At 40.7% G+C, this 23,148-nt stretch overlaps 1 protein-coding gene across 1 annotated transcript in view; it reads right to left on the bottom strand.

The window, feature by feature from the left end:
- Positions 1-2,199: 2,199 nt before the first annotated feature.
- Positions 2,200-23,148, bottom strand: part of sema4f (sema domain, immunoglobulin domain (Ig), transmembrane domain (TM) and short cytoplasmic domain, (semaphorin) 4F) — a 53,386-nt gene continuing 32,437 nt past the window's right edge. Inside the window, exons 2-15 of the mRNA XM_044341637.1 lie at positions 12,911-13,056; positions 12,238-12,297; positions 8,091-8,189; positions 7,197-7,308; positions 6,926-7,045; positions 6,582-6,736; positions 6,319-6,500; positions 6,068-6,209; positions 5,738-5,951; positions 5,321-5,430; positions 5,051-5,202; positions 4,460-4,515; positions 4,085-4,275; positions 2,200-3,969 (exon numbers count right to left, since the gene is read on the bottom strand). Of these exons, the coding sequence (XP_044197572.1) occupies positions 3,247-3,969; positions 4,085-4,275; positions 4,460-4,515; positions 5,051-5,202; positions 5,321-5,430; positions 5,738-5,951; positions 6,068-6,209; positions 6,319-6,500; positions 6,582-6,736; positions 6,926-7,045; positions 7,197-7,308; positions 8,091-8,189; positions 12,238-12,297; positions 12,911-13,056 (2,462 nt within the window). The 3' untranslated portion in view covers positions 2,200-3,246. The remainder of the gene's footprint in view (positions 3,970-4,084; positions 4,276-4,459; positions 4,516-5,050; positions 5,203-5,320; positions 5,431-5,737; positions 5,952-6,067; positions 6,210-6,318; positions 6,501-6,581; positions 6,737-6,925; positions 7,046-7,196; positions 7,309-8,090; positions 8,190-12,237; positions 12,298-12,910; positions 13,057-23,148) is intronic.

Raw genomic sequence — 23,148 nt, 5'->3', positions numbered from 1 at the left:
AAATTGAGTATGTAGTGTGTTCCAGCTGCACAGTATGTGGATTTTGTGTATGCGAGAAATGCCCGGATGTATCGTAGATTAACAAGCATTTCTGAGTACTCCACTCGGACATACTCAACTATCAATCATACCACAATGTATTGCATCTCTTCAGACTGTGCAGTAGCAGAGATTTTGAGCCAAGCTAAAAGCTCATAAAAGCTGTTAATATGTCACTTTATTAAGTTTAAATATTTTTCAGGTGAGAAAGTAACCATTTAGATTCCCAAAGTGTGGTCAGTTAATCCAAATAATGCCTGTTTGGAAATTTGTTGCAATGTTTTCAGAGATCTAGGAGCTGCCATGGGAGCCGCTGGCTGAGACCGGCCAACAGTCATGTGATGCTTGCTTGAGTATACGTCAGTGTGAACAGTCTGCTGGTAATGGCATACTTAATCTTTCATTGAGTAAGCAGTATGCAGTACATACTGATTGAGTATGTAGTAGGCAGTAGTTAGTAGGCAGTACCGTACACAGTGCAAGAGGTTTAAGGAGCACAATGCCGCCATCAGGAGGTGGCCAGAGGTAGTGAACCGTGAGGACTGCTGCAGATATGGTGAACATATTATAATGTATAGATGTACTGTCTTTAGTCAGGGTTTCAGTGTCCTCCTGAGTGCCTGGGACATGACTTCTGTACCTGGGGGACTGCTATATGGTCCTGCACAAGTCCAAAGTTTTAGTGCTTCAACACCTTTAATTCTCAGGTTTCTTAAATCATCCACTGTTTTGACTAGACGCCACCCATTATCCCTCTCTATTTTACATTAATCATGCCATTGTGATGTGATGTGTCCTTTCATGTTTAACCTTGTAAGGTGAGAGGTAGGTAGCTTTTCTTATTTACAGAGGGTATTCTTGTAAACATAAAAGCACACACACTCTCACAAACATACACTCACTCTGTGTGATGAACGTACAAGTACTGAGCATTTATATTTGCTCTGTTACAGTGGGATTTAACTTGTATGTGATGAAGACCCAAAAGGAAGGGATAGCCCCATCCCATCCAACTGGCATACCATTTTTCACAATGTAGAAACTTCATATAAGATGTAAAGAATGGTTCAAGGACAATACAAGTGAAGGAGGATAAGAATTTATTCTTTGCAAAATTGATTGCTCTTTTGTCTTACCTTATGTCTTCCCTTTGAGTGATTGGAGGAACAATGGAGGACACATTCCTCTTGTATTTGGACAATTCATCCATTAGCTAAATAAGTCAGTGAGAGGGTGAGAGGAGCACTTCACTGGCAGGAAATATTTGGTATAAAATATGAAGTCATCTCTCTCATTCCACAAAGATGCCAATCCAAGTTGTGCTCCAAAATATGTAGCATAAACCACTGGTTGTACATGTCACTCAAACAATGAACTCTCAATGAGTTTAGATGCTGTTTTCCAATTATTTGACAGGAGCTGCATGTGGTGAGTTCTCAAATGTTTTCAGTGCTGGACAAGAAATAAACTATCGACAGGCTTCATTCCAAAATGAGATCAGTCAAAGTGAAACATTAAATTTTTGACATAAATTTTTCTAGGTAAATTTCAGCCAGTGGTGCTAGGATGATGAATTGAACCCATAATTTGTCAGCGCGTGACAAATTATGCTACAGCAGCAGCAAGTTAGCTCAGCACATAGAGTGGAAATTGTAAATTATATACACTGTGTCAATTAGTGAGCTTTAGAGGGACTGGTAGGTGGATTTTGTTACTTTCAGACAAAGCCTGTAGCTGTTTCCCCCCTCTCCAATCTTTATGCTAAGCTAACCATCAGCTGGCAGCAGCTTCATATTTAGCATACAGACATTTAAGTGGTATTGATCTCTTTGTCTAACTCTCGACAAGGAAGCAATTAAGCGTATTTCCCAAAATGTTGAACTATTCCTTTACTGTGCAAGCTGAAACTACAAGTGTATGTGTGCAGAATGGATTCTTAAGGTATAATTTATGTATGCTATTTAATGTCTTAAAAGGTACACACACTCACACATAGCCACAGACAACTTCACACACACTTTGGTCCGTTTAGGGAGAGTTCAAATCATGTTCAAATGAGCAGACGCCAGTGTTTGTTTCAAATCTGTGAACTTTCTCACACCCAGATTTTCACTAAACATGTTCAGTCTGGAGTTGGGAACAGTGATAGAAGATAAGAGCAACTTTTTTAGACTTTATTACAAAACAACATGACAAAAACAATACATTTTTACGTTTTGAAATCCACACTCACAAAACGAGGTGATGGTGTCTGGTAAGGTCCATTCTGAAAGGCAGAAATTAATTTCACATCCATCAGAAAAGAATTTGCCTTCTGTCTCTGTAACAGTGAAAATGAACAGTGACAGATCTGATCAGCTGTCAGTTAATGCATGCTGTGCACCTTTTGTTTTCCACACTGACACAAATCTGACAGGTGACCTATCATCCTCTTGACCTTTGCGGCAGCGTAGGCAGGAACAGCCCCATCATGGTCACTGTAGCTCATGTTTCTTCAGTGAATTTATGGTTCTTTAGTCTCTGACAGTGACATCTCTCTGTTTGAAGCCCAGTGTAGTCTGGCTGGGCAGTCTATGGCTCAACAGTCCTTTGGTGCCTTTGGACCCATGGAGGTCTGGGATTGTGTTTAAATTGTGTGTCAGAGAGAGAAATAGAGAGAGTCAGAGAGGTGCTGAGAAATTCAAAGTGCAATTTTTTTCTTTTGCAGTGCCATTGGGAGAAGAAGAGAATGAGAGCAAACCACAACAGAAGATAAGGAGAAGGACAGTATGGCTTTTCCATGTCTAGATTCGTAGACATTTCATCTTTGATTCTTTGTAACATTTGAATTGTGTGTTATCACGCTGACTTTCAGACTGTTTATATATACATTTTATATGTACATACATATGACACATTTATTTAGCTGTGGCTCCCATCCTGAGTGACTCACAATAGGCAGTCTATCCCAACTCTTAAATATGTTTTCTGTCTCTGAGTTCTCTCCATACAGAATGTTTCAAGTGTCTTTCTCACGTGTAGACATAACTTATCATATATTTCTTTTATATCTCTTTAGTCTCTCTTCGTGCCACAGCTCCCATCCAAAGGCATTTGGCAGTAGCCACTTTGAGGCTGCCGTCTTGCGTTCCTTGCAGTAGTATCCAGTTTATTTGGATGATGCAAAATGGTTTTACTAGTACAGTACAGCATATTTGTTTCACCTTTTCATATTGAGCTTTCTTCACACTTAGCCAGGGGTGCTGGTGTTTTAAACACGGGAAAGCTTGCAAGTTCCTCCTCTAGTCCTTTTAACCCATCTAACCCGTCCCCCAGCCCCTCATCCACCTCACCACCCTCTCCCGACTCCCTCTCTCCCCCCTCAGGCCTCCCCCTCTCCCTCTCCCCCGTCCTTCCATCCAGCATGTCAGGAGCTAAAATTTCAGAGAACTTCAGCCCACTGCTGCTTGTGTTGCAGTTGGCGTACAGGGCATTCCCATGGCCATTGCTGGGATTGCTGCTGATCACTGTGCCACTGTAGCTGTTGCCATGGTGACCACCGTTACCCTGATTGCTGAGCAATGTCGTGGTCGTGTTTGTGGTCGCCGTCCCGTTACGCTTTTCAGTCAAGCGGAATCCTTCAGACAGCAGGCTGGCGCTGCTAGGGGACTGTGGCGTGGCTGAGGAGCCAAGCAAGTCCCGCCCCTTCTCAGACGACAGCGAATTATCTGGCAGGTGGTGGCCCTGGTCCCTTAAATTGCGCCGATGTGTCACAAAGCAGTAGATACATACAGTAAATGCCACACCACAGAGGAAGAAAATTATATAGAAGGCCATGACATGACGACCTCCTGGTGTCGCCACTGCTCCTCCAGCACTGGGGTCCTCTAGTGTCAGCTGATAGGCTGCTCTGCGGCAGGGGGTGGGGTCTCTGATACCTGGCCCCGCCTCCTGCAGTAGAGAGACATGACAGAGAAGAAGAAGAGAGAGGTGTGACTTATTATTTTCATTTAGTGAGCATGGTCGTATAACTGGAGGGGTTTTTGTGTGTGTGTTTCCTCTGTACCTGGCATGTGCAGATGTATTTTCCCAGACTGTCCTCGCTGACGGTCACCTCCAGGTCAGAGTGGTGCTGCCTGGTGTGTCTGTGGGGAGGATGCTCCCAGCTACAAGGCCTGGGAGACAGCTGGACGCATGGCAACAAGAGGCGCAGACCTTTGGAAACTCGCAGCTCCCTGATGGATGGGGAGCAACGCCCTGGAGGAAAGAAGGAGCAGAGAGGTTTAATGTGACTAAGAGAGAGATGTTTCAGGTAAATATGCAACAGGTAGAAAAGGAATAATTATTCCTGTTTGAAAGCAATGAAGAACTTGACAGTTAGATTATCTTTGATCCCACATTCAAGTAGGTATAAAAAAAATTCAAAAAGGGAAACCCTTACCCTCCACTGCATCACATCTTCTTAAGGCATCGTCCACCATATCACCTGGGCCAGGCCTGGACACACACACAATATATATAATAAATATACATACAATATAATATCTACAATATAATACACAAAGGTTGCAAAGATTTATGGTTTATTCTCTCTTTTTAGTGTTGTTGGTTAAACTAAGTAATTTTGAGTCATTTCTCTGATTCTAACCTTTCATTGATTTTTGTTGTCATGTATTGCCATTTTATGGAGTAAATGATAAATTTATGAATAAAAACAAATTCACTAATTAATTTACTAATCTAGAATGTTACAATGTGACAGTCGGCTATTGCTGAATGTAAAGGAAACAAATGTGTGCTTCCTAACTTGCTTTATTTCTACATTTCTTACACACTACATTACTAAAATGTTTTCGACTAATCTGAAAAGTGTGCTTAGGTGTAAGCATTTTTACAGATTTGAAACAAAATACACAAAGAGAATTAATGAATAAAAAAAGGTCAGTTTTTACACAAAACAAAACCATTTCCTGTCTTTGCGTTTCACTTTTGGGTGCTTTCAATTTCTCTGCAATGCTAACGTAGTACTCACTCTGCCGTTGTGAACCGGCAGGCTTTTTCCTTTGTGCTCCACACGCAGCCCAGTTCTCTGGCTCTGGCGCACACCTCACAGCTGGGATACAGACCGCAACCTTCAGCCTGGACACGAGCCAGAGACAGAGGGCTGCCCACCAGAGTCCAGTCCTGGAAACAAAGGGAACCATTACAAAATCACTGAGCACTAAAACTGATGTTTCCAGGCACTGCAGATTAATATATGCATGTCTATGAGTGCGCATGTAGTGCTGTGCAGATCATTCACCTGGTGCAGTAATATATTGTTGACAGGCTCCTGTGAGGTGAACAGAGGAATCTCCTGCAGTAAGGTGGCGTTCTGTCCCACTACTGCCACGCGGTGGAGCTCCCCACGGTCTGCAACACAAAGTAAACAACAAATCTCATCTTTTGTTACCACTTACCACTATTTATTTTTGATTTATTTACAACTTTAAGTTACATTTATTTCATATTAAACACACTGCAAAAACTTTTACAAAAAAAAAACTCATACAATTGTCATAATTTCCACACAAATCCCCCATAAATACTCCCCAGCAAATGATCTATTGGTTCTTTTTTTCAAATCAACTTACAAGTCAAATGATGTATTTGAAATGATGAAATAAACAGTTTTTAGTATCCATGTCAGTGTAACTTTCACAACTTTCATGTCCATCACCTGTTCCGAGGTGCAGCACTGCTCCTCTTCGCTCTTCTCTGCCGCCCATCTGTGTTACAGCCAGCTTGGTGTATCTGATCCCCTTCCGCACCAGCAGGGGCGCTGCAGTAACGCTGTTCTCCATCAGAGGGTGATCCCTCACGAACGTCAACACCTTGTCAGGGAGTTTCAGGGAAGATTCAAACCCTTCAGCCTTCAAAGCATTGTTCAGACACTAATAAAATGTAGAGAGAAGGAGAAAAAATTAGTAATTTACATTAATATAATGCATGAAAAGACATATTGATAGTAGAGGCATGCAGTTGTAACATGGTTGTACGGTTTTAGTACCTGGCCAGGTCTTGGTGTGGGGACAGGTTCAGGGTTGATCCAGTTCTCGCAAGTCTTCTTCAGCTCTTTAAAGGAACCATCCATCACTTTGCTGATGTCAGACAGACTGAAAACGCAAACTGCTGATAATTCCTCATTCTCCCTATAAGAGACACACAGGCACAAAGAAAGAAAGGTCAACATTTAGCCATGGTGATGTAACTTTTGGAGGCAAAAAGTTTGTGGACGTGTTAGTGTGTTCCTCAGCTCACCACTGGGAGGTGAAAAGCCCATAGAAGTGCGTGCTGCTGGGGTCTCCTGGTGTGTGTTGCGTAGTGAAAACGTCAGTCAGGATGTTGTAACGCTGACCGCTGGGTTTGTCCTCACACACCAGCTGGGCCTTGAGAAAGGTGGTCCAACGCCGCTGCAGAGTCTTCATCCCTCCCACGTCCGACTGAAAGAAAGACGAGCCAAAATTCACACAAGGCAATCAATCAGTCAATCAATCAATGAATCAACCAAGATATTAGCTTACCTTGCAGACTCGCGCCACCCTGGGCACTTTGACTTTGGTATATAGGTCGTATTCTTTGGCCACCTCAGTGAAGAAGAAGTAGATCTTGTCATCATCTCCTGTCGGGTTGCTGTCTGCAGTCTCCTTTATGAAGGCTGAGCTCACAAACTCTGGGTCTGTGAAACACACAAACACAAACACACACACACAAACATAGCCATTAACTCACTTGTTCCTGTGTGAATGTATGATAAATGTAAGTGTGTTTGTGTGTGTGGACATGTCAACATGTGTGAATGTGGGGGTTGACAAGTGTCAGTGTCTGAGTGTGTGTGTGTGTGTGTGTGCAGACGTGTATGTCTCACCACTGAGCCAGTTGATGGATCGCTCAGTTCGGATGCGCTCCTGCTCAGGGCCCGTTGCCCGGGAGATGTCAAAGAGTGTTCCCAGGAAGTTGCTTGTGGCTGCTGTGTATAGAATACCACCTACAAAGGAAACAAGAGAGAAAGAAGTGAGTTTTATTTAAATACTGCACATTGAAATACAATAAAAGCCTTTAAAATGATATATTAGATTGTGACGATATGCTGATCAACAAACAAACAAGTCATCAGTCGTGCAGTGGTACTGACTCACCTGCCATGACAGCCGTGTAGTGCTGACTGGGCTCAAAGGGACACTTCCCCTTCCCTGTCTCCATCTTCACCCCATTATCCTCAGCTTTCTCCAGAGTGAAGGTGGAGCTCTCCTGCAGGATGACAGGAAAAGAGAGGGAAAGATTAGAACAACAAAGACAAGAATTATATGCCAAATAAATGATGGCAATTATGTAGATTATTCATTTTTCTCTGCAGTCTTGTTTCAATTTGATCTCTTCAGGTTGCATTTCAGTTAGCTGTGCTGCTTCTAATGTAACTATAATTGACTCTGGTTATGCTCTTTGTACTAAAAGCTTTAGCTACTTAAGCACTCAAAGTACCTGCTGGAAAATGTCATTTGCAACAAAACATCTAAAAGCTTTTGTTGGTTGACTGACACCAATTTTCTAATAATTACTGAGGAAAAGCGCGATTTAAAAGACTTGAATGTTACGAATGAATGTTGGAACTTAAATGTGAATAATTTGTTGGCAGTGGGAGGATAACGCAGAATGTGTGTGTGTGTGTGTGTGTGTGTGTGTGTGTGTGTGTGTGTGTGTGTGTGTGTGTGTGTGTGTGTGTGTGTGTGTGTTTGTGTGTGTGCTCCCCTGCCTGTCCCTTAGGTAAAGGGCCTGTGTGGGATCTTGACACAGAGATTCATTTGCAGCTCTTACTACAGGTGCAAACACATTTAAATAAGCAGAAATATAAGATGTGAGCAGGGACAAACATGCACACCAACACACACTAGTATGGAACCACAGTATGTTGTAGCTGTGTGTGTGTTTGTGTGTGTGCACTGTGTGGCGGATGTTAAGGTTTAACTCACAAATAAATTCACACATGCAAACACAGACCGACAAGAGGACAGACTAGATACAAACAGACTAACCAGGAAGGCACACTGGGGGTCAAAGGCATAGGTGCCACACACGTAGATCCGTCCATCCCCTAGGAACTCCAGCAGGCGGATGTAGTTGTTGCAGTCCACCTGCAGGGGAGGACAAACATCCAAAAATAAAAAACTTACATCCAGGTTCAAAGTCAGAAATAAAGGAAAAACAAATATTTGTCCTTTTTAAATTGCATTAGATTATCAATAGTCTGGCTCAGTGTCTGGCTCATGAAACATTTTCTTTATGTGAAAGAGGAGGAGGTGCATTTGCAGTTACACAATAATAAATATATTAAATACACAGTGTTTAAAATATAGAACTTTATCATATATTTAAATTAAAATTCAATCAGTATATAAAATACATGGCTACAGGAGTATGAACAACTCAGAGGATAACAGCTTAAATTCACATTTATTTACTCTCAGGGAAAAGTTAATTCTATAGTATTGTACATTATATTTTACAATACATTGTGTACTGTATTAAATGAATTAATCAGTGTTGGTGTTACTACTTTTTATAAATTAAATATCTCGTTTCAGAACCAAAATCGAAGCTTAAGGAGGTTGTAGAGGATTCTCAGAACAGCTGGAGTATCAATGATTCTGATTGGAAACTGGAGACCCCCACTGCTGATAGAGACACTCGAGACCCCGACTGATACCAGCAGAGACCACCCAGTCTAACTCACACAGACACACACACACACACACACACACACACACACACACACACAGACGCATGCATACTGCAACCTAAGACCACTCATTCTCATGCATAAATCATACATAAATGCACAAAAAAACTACATTTATATGCTCCAGTGTCCCACAAATATACAGCATAGATGATATATTTGTTGAGCACACAAGCCCCGCTTTCTCTCTCTCTCCTCTCCTTTACAAATACACACACATTCAGTCCACATCTGTAATGGAAAAACACCCCCTATTGTCCCTCCTTGGTAACCGTGAAACCATGACGTGGGCAATTTCAGGGAACTTGTGCGTGTGTGAGAGCTTGCGTGCACAAACACAGTCATCCTGTCATCAAGTCATCCTGGATGAGGTCCAGGCTTGAGTCACCTTCGCTCCTGGAGGATGTGGGCACCTTATAATGTCTACATCATGTCTCCCAAATCACCACCACCCCATCAGCACCACACACCAACCCTCGCATTGGTACGGCTCCATGTGAGACGGACAGAGAGCAACAGAGGGAGAAAGAGAGCTCAAGCTAGTAACAAAGGGATCATCTTGGGATTATCTACTTCTGTAGCCCAAATTAACCTCATTCATACTAATAAGCTTCATTTCCAATCTGGCATGAGGTGAATCAAATGGATCTATTCTATTCGACTCTGTTCTATGTGAGTGTCAGGAGATTATAATTAAAAGTAATTATGCTTTCTAACGTTAAAAGCTTCTGTGACTTCAGTCTGGACAGTAGAAATTAAATGTCCTGCCGCCAAAACATCTAAAAAGCTTTTCATGCTTACTGACACTTACTTAGTGAGAGCAATAATTACAGAGAATTACACGTGTGTGTGCACATGGCAGAACTTTCTTCCTAATGCTTGAATTTCTACCTCAATTCTCTCACTTTCTCTCTTCTGCCAAATTTCTCATGAATACGGTACTTTTTTACACTAGGTTTTGCTTTTTGACACAACATCATCTACAACAATACCAAGTGATATTATCATAAAAAAAACCAAGCAAAGTTGCAGTTTCACTTTAGCTTCCTTCAGCTCATTGTTTGGTTTGGTTTTTACGGCTTTACTGTTGTTGTTCATTCTCACTGCTTTCAGCATCATTTCTACCCGCAGCAGACGGCTGTTATCAACAAAAAACCCATTGTACCCTATATACTTGTCCAGCACCAAATGGTAGACAAAGTTAGTGACTAGCTGGTGAACTATTTTCCACAGGAGCTGATGGAGACCAAGCCAGAGCTACTGTTGGAGAGTGAATATTAGACTTCACTACAACACCTTTTTAAAGTGATAATAATAATAGTAATAGTATTAATAGTATACAATATTTTTACAGGTTGTTACACTGCCCCTAAGTGGCCAAAAATATCTAAAAAATGCAGGTTTAAGCATAGAAACAGCTACTTTTTCTGGTTTATAATCAAAATTTACTACACACGCACTTTCATTTAGCACTTTAAAGTGTTGATGGGCAGCTTTTAACAGCCACCACAGATATGTATGTAATCTAGGAGCGTACAAACAACTCTCCAGTCAACACCAAATAATATTCACTATTCATTCAACGCTTATTGACACAGGAATGAGACATACAGTGACGGCTCAGTGATGTATGTAATCAGACATAATGAGTTCCAGCTTTTTGTTTGGCTATGGTGAATGCAATGTTGACGTTAAGCTCCAGTTAACTACCATTTTATTTATTACAACATCACTCATTCCCAGTGTTTAGCAACATCCTGCGGATAGCAGTGAAGCACTGCGCCACCCTGCCGACTTGCCCTGATTTGTCCCAATGGGTCTGTAGTTTTTGCATGATTCACAGACACACACACACACACACACCACCATCTCTCTAGGTCAACTTCAAGGTAACTTCTTGTTAAGTCTATTGTCTTGTCCCTGGTCTCCTTATCCTTTGTTGCTCATTCCAGTCTATCACCCCCCTCCCTTTCCCATTTCCTTCCTTCTCCTCCTTCTTCTTCCTTCATACTCACATGTAATCTGATAATCAATGGCAACAACCCCTCTCTTTACTGTCTTCATCAATCATTCACCTTTCTACCACCTTACAGTGGAAAACTACCCTGATGATTGTGTAAAATGGGTCAGAACTAATTGCGCTTTCCTTTCCATTGAAACTCTGACCTTCCACTGGCTTTGTTTATCTTTTGATTTGACCTAATTTTTCTGAACTGGGGGCATTTATCAGGCATTTTTTAGCATTATCAAGTCATTAGTGTAAATATACTGTAGTTGAGGTATTTTTCTCCATTAGAAGGATCTAACACCCTAGATTGTGACGCTGAAGTCCTTTCTTCAGCTTGGTACTGCCTGGAAAACTGTCAAAACAAAGACATAACTCAACAAATAATTCTCCAGTGTACAGTTAGTTTAATGTAAACAGTTGATTGACGGTTGATTTCCTATTGTAGTCGAAGCATAATGAGATGTACAGCTTGATTGTACAGTACGCCCTATTTAATCACTTTCCATAGACATAGTTATTGGACATCTGTGACTTCATATACACCCTTCCTTTCTCTTACTCTCTTTCTGTCTCAGTACAGACACACACACACACACACACATATCCCTGATGAGGCCTTGGCATGATTCCCAGAACTTCCCATCCGATTCCTAACAGCACAGGGTTGTGACCCACACATAGGCATCCATGCTTGAGCACACAATACAGGCACCAGCACATGAAATCTCACATTTCAAATGTTTGAGGGTACTTAAATCCAACAAAACTGTGTGCTAGAGATTTGACAGCATTTTATCACATCTAGATCTTTCTAGTTTCTATTTAGGTTCAGCTTTCAATGATTTCACTAACAAAATGGTTAAATAATGTTATATTTAAAAACTAAATCCCAAAGATAGACATTCAAAGAACTAAAATATGATTCAATAAGAGATTTGTTAGACTTGGCGCTTCATAAATCCAGAAATTTTTACTAACTGGGAACTGGATCCAAAACGAAAATGCCTTTCAGAAGCCAAGATATTACAGAGGCTCACTGAGGTGTCAGGACATTTAAATGACACAAGACACATTATTATCTGCGCAACTATTAAAATTTTTGTGGTTGTACTTACAAGGATATCCCTGGATGTTTCAACAACATCATCACTGACAAGTTACAACAGGATTATTGGAGGAAATAGCTACTGTAAATACTGTGACTCACTGTAAATCACTCCATATACAGTCATGAATGTGTGTTGGCAGCACCTTTCTTACAGCTCTGGGAATGAATACAGTACTTTGTGTGTTTGCATGAATTGCAACCATCATGTGATGCAGATGTTACTGCAAGCTGAATTGGACAACAGAAGAGGGTGTGTGAGAAGAAACACACACACACACACACACACACACACACACACACACACACACACACACACACAGCTCTCACCTCCGTCTTTCCCTTTGCCACACAAGACTTCCTCTTCTCCTCCGGCACATCCCAAATAATCTGCAGCAAGAGAAAAGAAAGACAGTAATAATATTAACGATGACTCCTTTCTAATAAACTGTACCCAAATCCTGAAACTGGCAGCTAAATGGAACTCAGCCATCATTTATTTCAGTATTTATACCTGTGTTTTTCCTGCTGTGACAGGTCAAAATAGAAAAAAGGACCGTTAGCTCGACAAATAAATGCATTTATGATGAATTATCCAGAGACTCCTAACCTCCGCCAACGCAAAAAACAGTAAAATTGATTTATTGACCCTGCAAACATCACTTAGCATTTTGAATCCAGTCTAATAGGCTCATATTTTATGATTAAACATAGAAATCCAGATCACTGCAGTCTAATCAATTTCTCTTTGCTCCAAGATCATATTTTATGGAAAGTTGTTCTAACTTTTTTAAATTTTTATGACAGAGAGAAAAACTAGTTGATCTCTTGTGTAAATAAGACAAACATCATTCAAAAGCCCAGCCTGAAACTGTCTTCTTCAACTAGCAACATTAAGAACCCTTAAACCTCTGTTCATGTTAAAAGTTTTTTACAGAGAAATTTGTTGATTTTACCCCTTTCACGCAAAAAACACACACACGCAAACACACATCCCTCCTACCTTGCGCGGTGACTGGTTGAGCTTGTTGGTGTCCACAGCCAGTATAGCATCCCTGGCGCCGAGGAAGAGTATGCCTGTTGAACGGTCCAATAGGAAGGTGCTGAAGTTGGCCACGCCGCCGAACTTCTCTGGACCCAGAACGGTATCTGAGGACAGAGAGAGGTGAGAAGGAGGTGAGATTTTCTGTTTTCAATCATCAGATCCAACATGGATTCTGCAGCCAGCTGGAAACAACTGCTGTCGACAGGAAGCTGTACAGACAAAATGGAACAAAATAAATCTGTTTATTTCCTCCTTTATCCAAGGAAATGTAAGAAAAAAAGGATGCCAGGAGGAGATCAATCAAACACCACATTATCAGCAAGATGTTCAAAGAGATAAAGAGATGAGGGATGAGAATAGTGGGGAGAGAAATGAGAGTGACCCATGTTTCACCCTACCCTCTCACACGATCAGAGCTCCTGATTAAACCCTTTAATCCCTTCTCAGTGTATCTCTTGATCATTCTTTTTCACTCTGTTTTTGTGACTTTTTTCTTATTTCCTCTCTTTAAAATCAGACAGACGACAAACAGCTATCTCCATTACTCTTGAAACGTCCGCCTGGATTTCTGTTTGCCTGGATTTCAAATATTGTTTCCTACATATTAATTCAAAGTCAAATCCACTGCAGGGAAAAATACAATAAACTAAATTATGCATAATCATGATATATAATGAATAATGCAATACTTGTACATAATACATGATGTGTAATCTCAGCTATATTTGTCTCCTTAATCTCAAAACTATCACATGAATCAAAATCCCAAAAGCTTCTGAATTGTGCTCCTGCTCTTGTTTCTCCTACTCTATCCCTCTGCCATGATCCACCACGGGACAAAGCTCTGTCTGCGTATGAATGTGTCTGTGTGTGTGTGTATGTGTGTTCATGTCCCAGCTGCTGGGAGGAAAGAGCACAGCTGTGTACTGAACTTTTTTGGAGTGGTGGTGAGAAAGAGTGTGTGTGTGTGTGCGCTCTGTGTGTGCATGTTTCTATATGTGTCTGAGGAAATTATCAGGTTTTTTTGAAGTCCAACAACGCTGATCTTTTTTGACCTTGTTGAAAAAGGCCAGACATGCTCTGTGAAAGAAAAGAAAATTCACAAAGACAGTCTCATTTCCTATGAAGGTGGAACCAGTAATTGGTTTGTTAGTAGCTACATCCCGATGAAACGCCCACACACACACGCACACAACCTCAGCACACACTACAAAGAAAGGAACACATTGAGCCACAGATTAACTCATCAGGGGACAGATTAAAGACTAATGCTAATGAATAAAGCCGGTGAGATTAATTTAACCTCAAACAAACCAACCAGAGGTTAATTTTTTTTTTTTTTTAAATAAATATTACTCAAACAACTAATAAAACATGACTAATGACCATAACAAAGCCAACACCCATATTTGCTCACGCACAAGCAACCACAGACTCACAACTTAATCCAATTTATTGCGACATAAACACAAAAACATGAATACGTATTTGTTGTAATGTCACTCAAGCAAACTTGAACCAAACCATATTTTTGACGACTCATGGCTGCTGATCTAGCAGCTAAGTAAGCTAAGCTAAGCTAAATAAGTTTAGATACAGTATGTAAGCAGGCAACTCTTCGCTAACATGTTAGCAAAAAGCATGTGATGAGCTGTGTAACTGTAACACAAGTAGAGAAAATAATAAAAGTCTGAAATCACTCCCTATTTACTTTATGGTGCACCACAGTATATTTACTGTCTGCCATCTTGTTTGAGAGTCTGTCCATCTGCTAACAGTCCCATAAGGCAATGTGCAGCATTTTAAAGATGCAAAAAGTACAGTAATGCAACGCTACACCTGTCAGTGATGAAGTAAAATGCTGATTATATTATTTAAGCGTCAGAAATCAAAATTTACTGCTCACTACTTGAGTAAATCGAGTGTCTACTATACTGGGAGTGATTTCAGACAGTCAGGCATAAACACTTCCACACACACTCTCCTCTACTTTATGTGCAAGTGTTAAACATACTAATAAGCTATTAAACAAACCGGAGAACAAACTTTTTCAGATTTTTCATCTTAATGTACTTTACAAGTACTTTACTCCATAAATGTAATTATTCACCTTCATATAATCAAAATAATTGCTCATGGGAATTATAAGCAAGTTAAGTAATCATTATAATTATGATTGGTTTATGATGATCACAAATTGAATTTGGAAGAACATGACCCCCAATTTGGCAGCAGTCGACTAAAAGATTCAAACCAGCACAATCATCCCGTGTTCCTGTGATAGTGGATGGTGCTCAAAATACCATATCAAGATATTCTAATAACTCGGCGTTGACATGGTTTTCCACTTAGAGAATGTCTGTGTGTCTGCCTGAGTTGTTCTCTGAGATAAAAAAAGACCCCAATACACTGACATCTGCCTGTAACTGAATCACAGACATCTTCTCTCCCCCTTCCTCCATCCAGACTCCCTCATCCAGTCAGTCAGTCTGTGTCTGTTTCCCGTAAAAATTCGCATGAATGTCATTTCTCATTCACTAAGAAGCCATCTGTTCAGCTAAAAGCCTCCTGGCAATCAAACAGTAAGCTGCGCTCTGATTTGCTGAGGGCCTCCACTTTCTGAAAATCAGCCAGTGTGAAAAGGGAGATTGCAGTCTGTTAAAGCAGATGCATATGACAGACAGAGGCACACACACACACACACACATTTGTTCCTCAAATACAAAATAGCTGGTAATACTGTGTATGTGTGAGCCTGTTGATCAGACGTTTTAGTGGTTTAGTGTCCTTCTTCTGCTTTTGCACCCTGATGAAATAAACACTTTCCTCCTCAATCTGTCAATCAAAGATGACTTCAAATGAAAGATGAAGGGGACAAAAAGGGAGGCAACAAAAACATTGGAGACCTTTCAGTCTCATTCTCTCTGTCTTCTTCTTTTCATCCTTTTGTCCCTTTTGTCTCTTCTCTTCATCTGCTCTGTCATCCATTTTTTCATCACCCTGCAGCCTCAGACATCACTTCTTCAAATTCAATCTACAGCCTCTGTCCTTCTGCTGGTCTAATACACACACACACACACACACATACGCTTCGATGTAGACATGAGTATTAGTGACACAGGCCAAAGGCAAGGTCTGGAGAGATGTCCTTGTAAACTGGTCCTCACTGGCTGTGTAGGACATGACCACACACACACATATATATGCACACACACACATGCACACGGTGCCACCACCTGCTGTGCACCCTAATGTAGAGAGATGACTCCTAGAGCTACACCATCTGCCCTTCTCTCTCTCTCTCACACACACACACACACACACACACACACCTCTAACCCTACACATCCAGACACACGCTCTAAAAAAAGGCATGACGCACAGCTCAGAAAGAAACAGAACATACAGTTTTCTTGTTTTTCATCTACTCTTTGTCTTTTATCTTCATGATGACATATATAGCAGTTTGTTAGCAGCACTTTTTGAATAAATTTGAGCTGACATGTGTCACAAGGGAGGAGAAGATGCTCTGCAGGTTGGGTAAATGCCTCCTCTTTGACAGCAGGAGCCTGCAGCTCACCACGTATCAAATATCACCTCCTGACTGTGTGTCTTTGTGTGCACATAGAGCACCCATTCATGTGTGCACATGTGATGTGTGCATGTGCAGATGTGCATGTGTGGTGGTAACATAATCTAAAGGCCACATGTTGCAGCAAAGAACAGCAGGCCAGGTTTTTAACTTAAAATTTCTAAAAATTTGAAGATGTGATGCTAGATCTGTGAACAGAATTATTTAACAATGTAAACTGAGACTAGCTTTGTATGTGAAGCAGGTTGTTGCTGTGAAAAAGGCATGCTTACCCCCACATACCTTCCCTGTCCTTCCTAGATGAATTAATATTAAAAATAGGGCAGTGATAAATAAAGGCCTTTCTAAATGACACAACATGGATATAACTGGAACAATGAAAGAATGGGAGGATTTAACAGGAAATTAGGAATTGCGCATCAAAATGATTCAGAAGACGCCAGAAAACCTGGCAACCTGACATAGCCTTAAAAAAAAAATCACACCCAGGGTATAATTTTAAAAAGCGACTGGTGTGAGTATAAATGAATAAGTAGTCCTAAAATACAAAATCCTCTCCCCTGCCATGAATCTTTCATTCATTATACATTAAACATGACTGAGGGGCAGCCAGGGAGAGAGACCAACAGAGTGTGTGTGTGTGTGTGTGTGTGTGTGTGTGTGTGTGCGGTGTCCATTAAGGGTTTAATAAACTGGCTTTTGCTCTAGGGGATCAACTCTAGTCTCTGGCTGCAGGGCATTGTGGGATCGGACCAACCAGGAAGTGATAAATTATACACCTCCCTCCCCTCATCTGTCAGTCAAAACTGACGAGATGGAGAGAAGAGATGCAGAGAGGTGCACACATGCTCCTGCCCCCACATTCGCTTAACACACACACACACACACACACACACACACACAAACACACACACACACACGGGCCCCTACGGTGAGACAGGACACAGCTGCATGAGTCCCACACTCTGCAGAAACACACATTTATAGCAATATTATCCACTCAGCCATTTTCCAGCTGCTGTTTCCTCTGAATTGTTCCGCTGCAGCCGGAGGCAGACAGATGTACTCTACAGGTTAAAGGAATATACCAGCTTTTGGCAGACTATCCCATTAGGGGGCGCACCCATTAGTAGGCTCACCTACTCCATGCTAACACTTCAGCATGCATTATGTTGAGTGACAGCAGACAACTAGCATCATCCAAAGTGAGAAAACTGCCGTGTTGGTTGTTAAGGTTGACTGTGTTTTTTAAAAATACAACATAAATGATCAAAATAATGATGGTTTATTACTATTGTTGAAGTATTTCAGGTGAAAGAGTACATATCTATTCCATTTGCAATTATTTTTACACAGTTTAAACCTGCAGTGCAGAACTTTTACATACAAATGAAAGTCTGTTCCATTCAAGCCCTTGCAAAACAAGTTCACACAATGCTGATAACTTGAACCGGGATAAAATAATTTAATCATGTGGCTCTTCTAGACTTTCCAAATGTTATTGGACCAAATAGATTAAACTCTGATAGTAAAACATGAAAACTGTGACGTGAGCAGCTGTGTTCGCATATTCCCATGTGTTTACACCTGGAAGATTAAAAAGTAAATCCACTAGAGGGCAGATAAACGCAGAATTATTAAACATATTTAAACATTGTGACACTTGAGGAGATAACATTGAGGTAAAGGCGCCATTGTAGATTTGTTTCAAAAACATTCCATATCCGTATCTTGCGGATGTGAAGTGATAAGTTTTGAGGACATGTACAACCACAATGCAATGCAAGGAACGCAGAGTAGCCATCATGGGCAGGTGAATGCAGAGTTCAGAGAGTGAAATGGACTTCCACTGACTATATTCTGTTTGTGCTATGCGGACATGATGAAATTTATAATAAACAGTAGCTTCATTTGAATATAATTTATAACAGGAAAAACACAATGTGAGCTCCAGCCTCCAGACAATAAAAATGGTTTCTTACATTGTGCTTGTGTGTATGTATATGTAGTGTTTGGTTAACCCCTTCTTTTTGTTCCTAAATGGCTCATTGTCTTCGCTTTGATTGATGACAGAAGGCAGCTATTCAGGCATATCCTGTTTCAAGAGCTGTTTCTAGAGTGTTAAAGTAAGACGCAGGGGAGGGTTCGACAAAGAGAATGTGAATTGAAAATGCAAAAATAAAGATAAATAGGCCGGCCTGCATCTGTTGTTTAGACAAAATATCTTCCTGTAGACTTCTTGTTTGTCTCCAGTTGGAGAGACAAAATCATCTCATACCGTCATTTATCATGTGAGTCACAGAGATCAAGAGAGAGAGAGTGAAAGAGAGAAAGACAAGCCTCCTCTTGTAGTGGTCATGGTCATTTTCAGCCTTTTTTTTCTCCAGTCAATAAATGGGCCTTACACAGCGATCAAAGCATCAAAGCTGTGTGCTCCTTAGATCTACAGAGAGAACACTCTGGCCATCATTTAGCTCCTGTTAGCATCAGTCCATACATACCAACACAGATGAATGCTACGCAACAACCAAAACATCTGTGTGACATTTTGTATGTATGGACACACTTGATGTTGAAAATGGTTAATTTCAAGTGTTTGCAGCTGCGGTTTTGTTCATTTACTGGCAATCATGCAACTGTGAACAACATTTCTTTTTATTCAATCTTTATTTAATCAGACAATCTCATTGAGATTAAGATCTCCTTTCCGAGAGAGACCTGAGAACAAGAAACAGTCATAAGACAAGAACACAATCAGCAGACAGAAACAACACAACTACACAATAAATCAGGAATGAATAAAAACATTTACAAGAATCATAAACATCGAAAGAGACACACTGCAGACAGAATACACAGTAGCCCAGATAAGATCAGCGCTTCATCTCTCTTAAAACTGTATAGAAGTTTCTGAAATCTTAATTGTATTGTCAGGAGCAACTATGTCTAAACAGAAGCAGCATTAGACCGTAAAATGAAGACAAGCAATACATTTTACACGCTCTCACCAAATGTCGCAACTAAATGAAAAAATATATGTAGCGTCACATACCAAATATATGAGAGTATCCGAGACTAATATACCATAAAGAACAACAAGGTCACTCTTAACTCACGACTGAGTACACAGACACGCTATAGAGTCCCATAGCAAGGTCTCTCAACATCTTATTTTTCTTTTAAGCAAGATATATTACAGCCACAGTAAAGCTTTGCCCCTGTGCTATAGTGTCTGCAAACTTCATCAAGTCAAATTTACTAGTTTGTCAGACCTTTTATGGTAACTTTAATAAACTATAAAACCTATTTTGCCTCTGGAATAAAAATCTGAACGATAAACCAGTTTGTCCTGTCAGAGTGAAGAGTCAGTGTGTGCATGACTGAACTGATTTCTTGCTAGAAAAACAATATACTGAGAAACTCAAATGATTTTTAGGACCCTAAGGCACCTTTCATAAACAGTTTATAATATATATGTAACTAATGGTTTTGTTGACTGCTAATAAAGAATTCACTAACAATTTGTAGATCAGTTAGAAACCATTAATAAGAACACACTTTAGGTTACTAGTTAAAAACATCTCTTTGGCGGGTGTTTATTCTTTCTATTTGGTAATAGTGCTGTTATAAAAGTTGGTAATAAATTAATAAATGTTTTTGTGATAATCTATTCAATCTGCAGTTATAAATGTGAGTCATTGTAATTTCTTCCTGATGAATTTAAGAGGTACGAAGACAAAGCAAGTGTGAAGGAGGGTAAACACCGGCCACAATGATTTCTCACAACCTGGTGCTCTGATCAATGGCTTCCAATGGATCTACAAAGCATTAATCAACAGTATATTAAAGTCCCCCTCCACTCAAAAATGTGTTTAGCATTCTGTTACTTCACTTGTATGTTTGAGCTTCACTGTGCAGAGTTTGACGCTGGAAGCTCACATTTTCACATTCTGCTGCTGAAGGAGGAAAGTTTCTCTGTGCTTGTCTTACATCTGAGGTTAAGATGTGTGCCTATAAGTAAGATTCGTGACATCACAACTAGCATCAATCGTGGTCCACTATGCAACTTACAATGAGTGTGATGTGGAAATTTGAAGCCTCCAGTGCACATACACTGTGAATGGGCTTTTCACTGAGGTTGTAAGTATCTTGTGTCCAGCAGTGAAACGTTTGAAATGAGGGAAAGTGAGGAGATGTAATTTTGAGGATTTAAATTGGATAATTTAACTTTTTTGAGGATTACTTTTATATATCCCAAACATGTCTTTTAGCATTAATAAAGCTATAGTTACAACTCATAAATCCTTTATAGAGGGTGCCTTTTCATAAAGTAGTCCATAACCACTATCTGACCTCCCTCCTCTCCACTCACAGGTGAAGAATAAAAAACACCAAATGACCCTGACACACAACGCCAGCCTCTTCTTTGAGGTTCTGCTTCGCTGGTAGCAGCGACACACACATACAAACAAAGTTATAGTCCTGAGGGAACCAGGAGGATTACCAAGCAGAAAGAAAACAGGGTGAGAGAGAAGAAAAGAGGAGGACTAGAAAAGATGGAGGAGAAGAAAAGCATCACAAAGTAAATGATACAAGGACACAGAGAGAGAGAGGAATAAAGATGATGGGGAGCAGAGCTGGAGGGAGGAGGAGATCCAAGGTTGCGGTGGCTGATTGCCCACTTCATCACTTAATGCTCCGCTACTCTTCTTCTTCTGTGTCTTTTTATTATTCCTCGTTTCCTCCTGGCGTGTGCCGCTGTGTGTAGTTGTGCGTGTTTATATTTGTATGATTTTCCATGAGTTAAAAAAAGCAATAATGAGGATGCTGACAAACAAATTCCTTTGTGTGGATCTAAATTGCTATACGTTAATCTCTCTCGCCCCCCCTTCTCCCAGTTTCCAACCTCCCACTACCTTTTCCGCTCCCCCAATTTCTCTCCCACCCCCAACCTCTCTCTCTCTCCCTCTCTCTCTTGGGTAGGAGGCTGCTGGCTCTGGGTGATAAGCAGTAGCACTACTAATCAGGCTTGCCCTAAATTCGCCCATGCCCCGCAGGATTAGCATGTGCATGTGCGAGTGTGTGTGCTATGTGTGTGTGTGCGTGTTGGTTTAGAAGCCCAGCGCCTGCAGCAATCACCAGCCCTCACACAGGAGGTGCGTGTACATGAGGCCTAGTGTGTATGCATGTGTGTGCGTGTGTGTGTGTGTGTGTAACGGAGAGAGTTTCTGTATGAATGAGTCACTGAATCAACACAATCCAGTTATTTTTATCTTACAGTAAGACTGTACTTCTAGATATAATAAAGCCATCCTGTTGCATAATATAAATATCTCAGCATAATCCTACGCAATCATGAATCTTTAAATATCAAAGAATATCTTTTGTTGTATATGAGGAGAGAGAAAGAAATAAGAGGAGGCAGGATGGCATTAAAAAGGATGGTAGACTTAATATAAGGGTATATCATACAGATTCAGGACATCTAGTGTTGCCCTCTATAGGATAGTGTGAAAATAAAATTAATGTTAAACAGTCAATATGTGGTAAAAACATTTGGTATAAACCCTGAAACCTTACCGGAATCTTAACACTAAAAATCTACAATTAAATCTGACATAAACCTTTGTAAGTGTATAGTACAGTAACATCTTTCCCACAAAGACACACACACACACACACACACACTCACCTGCCTCTCTGTGTTTAGGTTTTGGCCGGTGGATTCAGACTAAACAGTGACAGAGTCAGTGTCTCTGAAGACAAGCAGAGAGGAAGCAGCCATAACATCTGTTACACTTAAACAGTGGTTCCGAACCTTTTTGGCTTGTGAAAATGAAGCAATAGCTACTTGTGACCCCACATCACAGGCTGTGACCTCAGTGTCGACGTGAATCCACACTAAACAAAAGAGCAGAACGTTTCATCTGAAGGATATGTAGAGGCATAACATGAAAGCGCCAGTACATACGAGAAAAAAAGCGACACAACAACGAATGAAGCAATGAAGAAAACAGCTCAACAGGTGCTGTGATAGAGGATGGAGGGCAACTGCCGGCTACTAATCATAACTGTAAACTCATACTGAACGATGCTAATGCTGCAGCTGAGGAGAGTCCCAGGACTAATAATTCCTGAATACGCCATTGCAGCTCATGTTATGTGCTCACTTCTGTAATATTGTTGCTACAGATGTTTTCCCTCGGGTGCAGTGAAAACAACAGGAGACTGAGCAAAAAAAGGGAAGAGAAACAGTTAAACTGGCAGACACAGCGTGACAGAGAGGTATCCGGGCAAAAACCAAATGGCGTGAGATTAACCCACTTCTGCCAACACCACAGGGACAACTAAGAATACATACAGCACGCACACACTCTACCTGATGTGCTTGGCTGGTGGCAGCTGTAAATTGTGAGCTTCAGTTTGTGCTGACTATTACATTCATATATTTTATTGCAACTACATGTGAGGTTGTGTGCATACATGTACAAATAGCTTTAATTTCACCTGCAGTTCTTCGAGCCTTAAAACATAACGAAATGTCTTTATCCGCTGCACACACAACCATATAGAGACCCCACATATTTCTCATTAAAACAGCAGA

Source organism: Thunnus albacares, chromosome 22, assembly GCF_914725855.1.
Source record: "Thunnus albacares chromosome 22, fThuAlb1.1, whole genome shotgun sequence".
Classification (NCBI taxonomy): domain Eukaryota; kingdom Metazoa; phylum Chordata; class Actinopteri; order Scombriformes; family Scombridae; genus Thunnus; species Thunnus albacares.
This window is presented reverse-complemented; position numbering and strand designations above follow the sequence as displayed.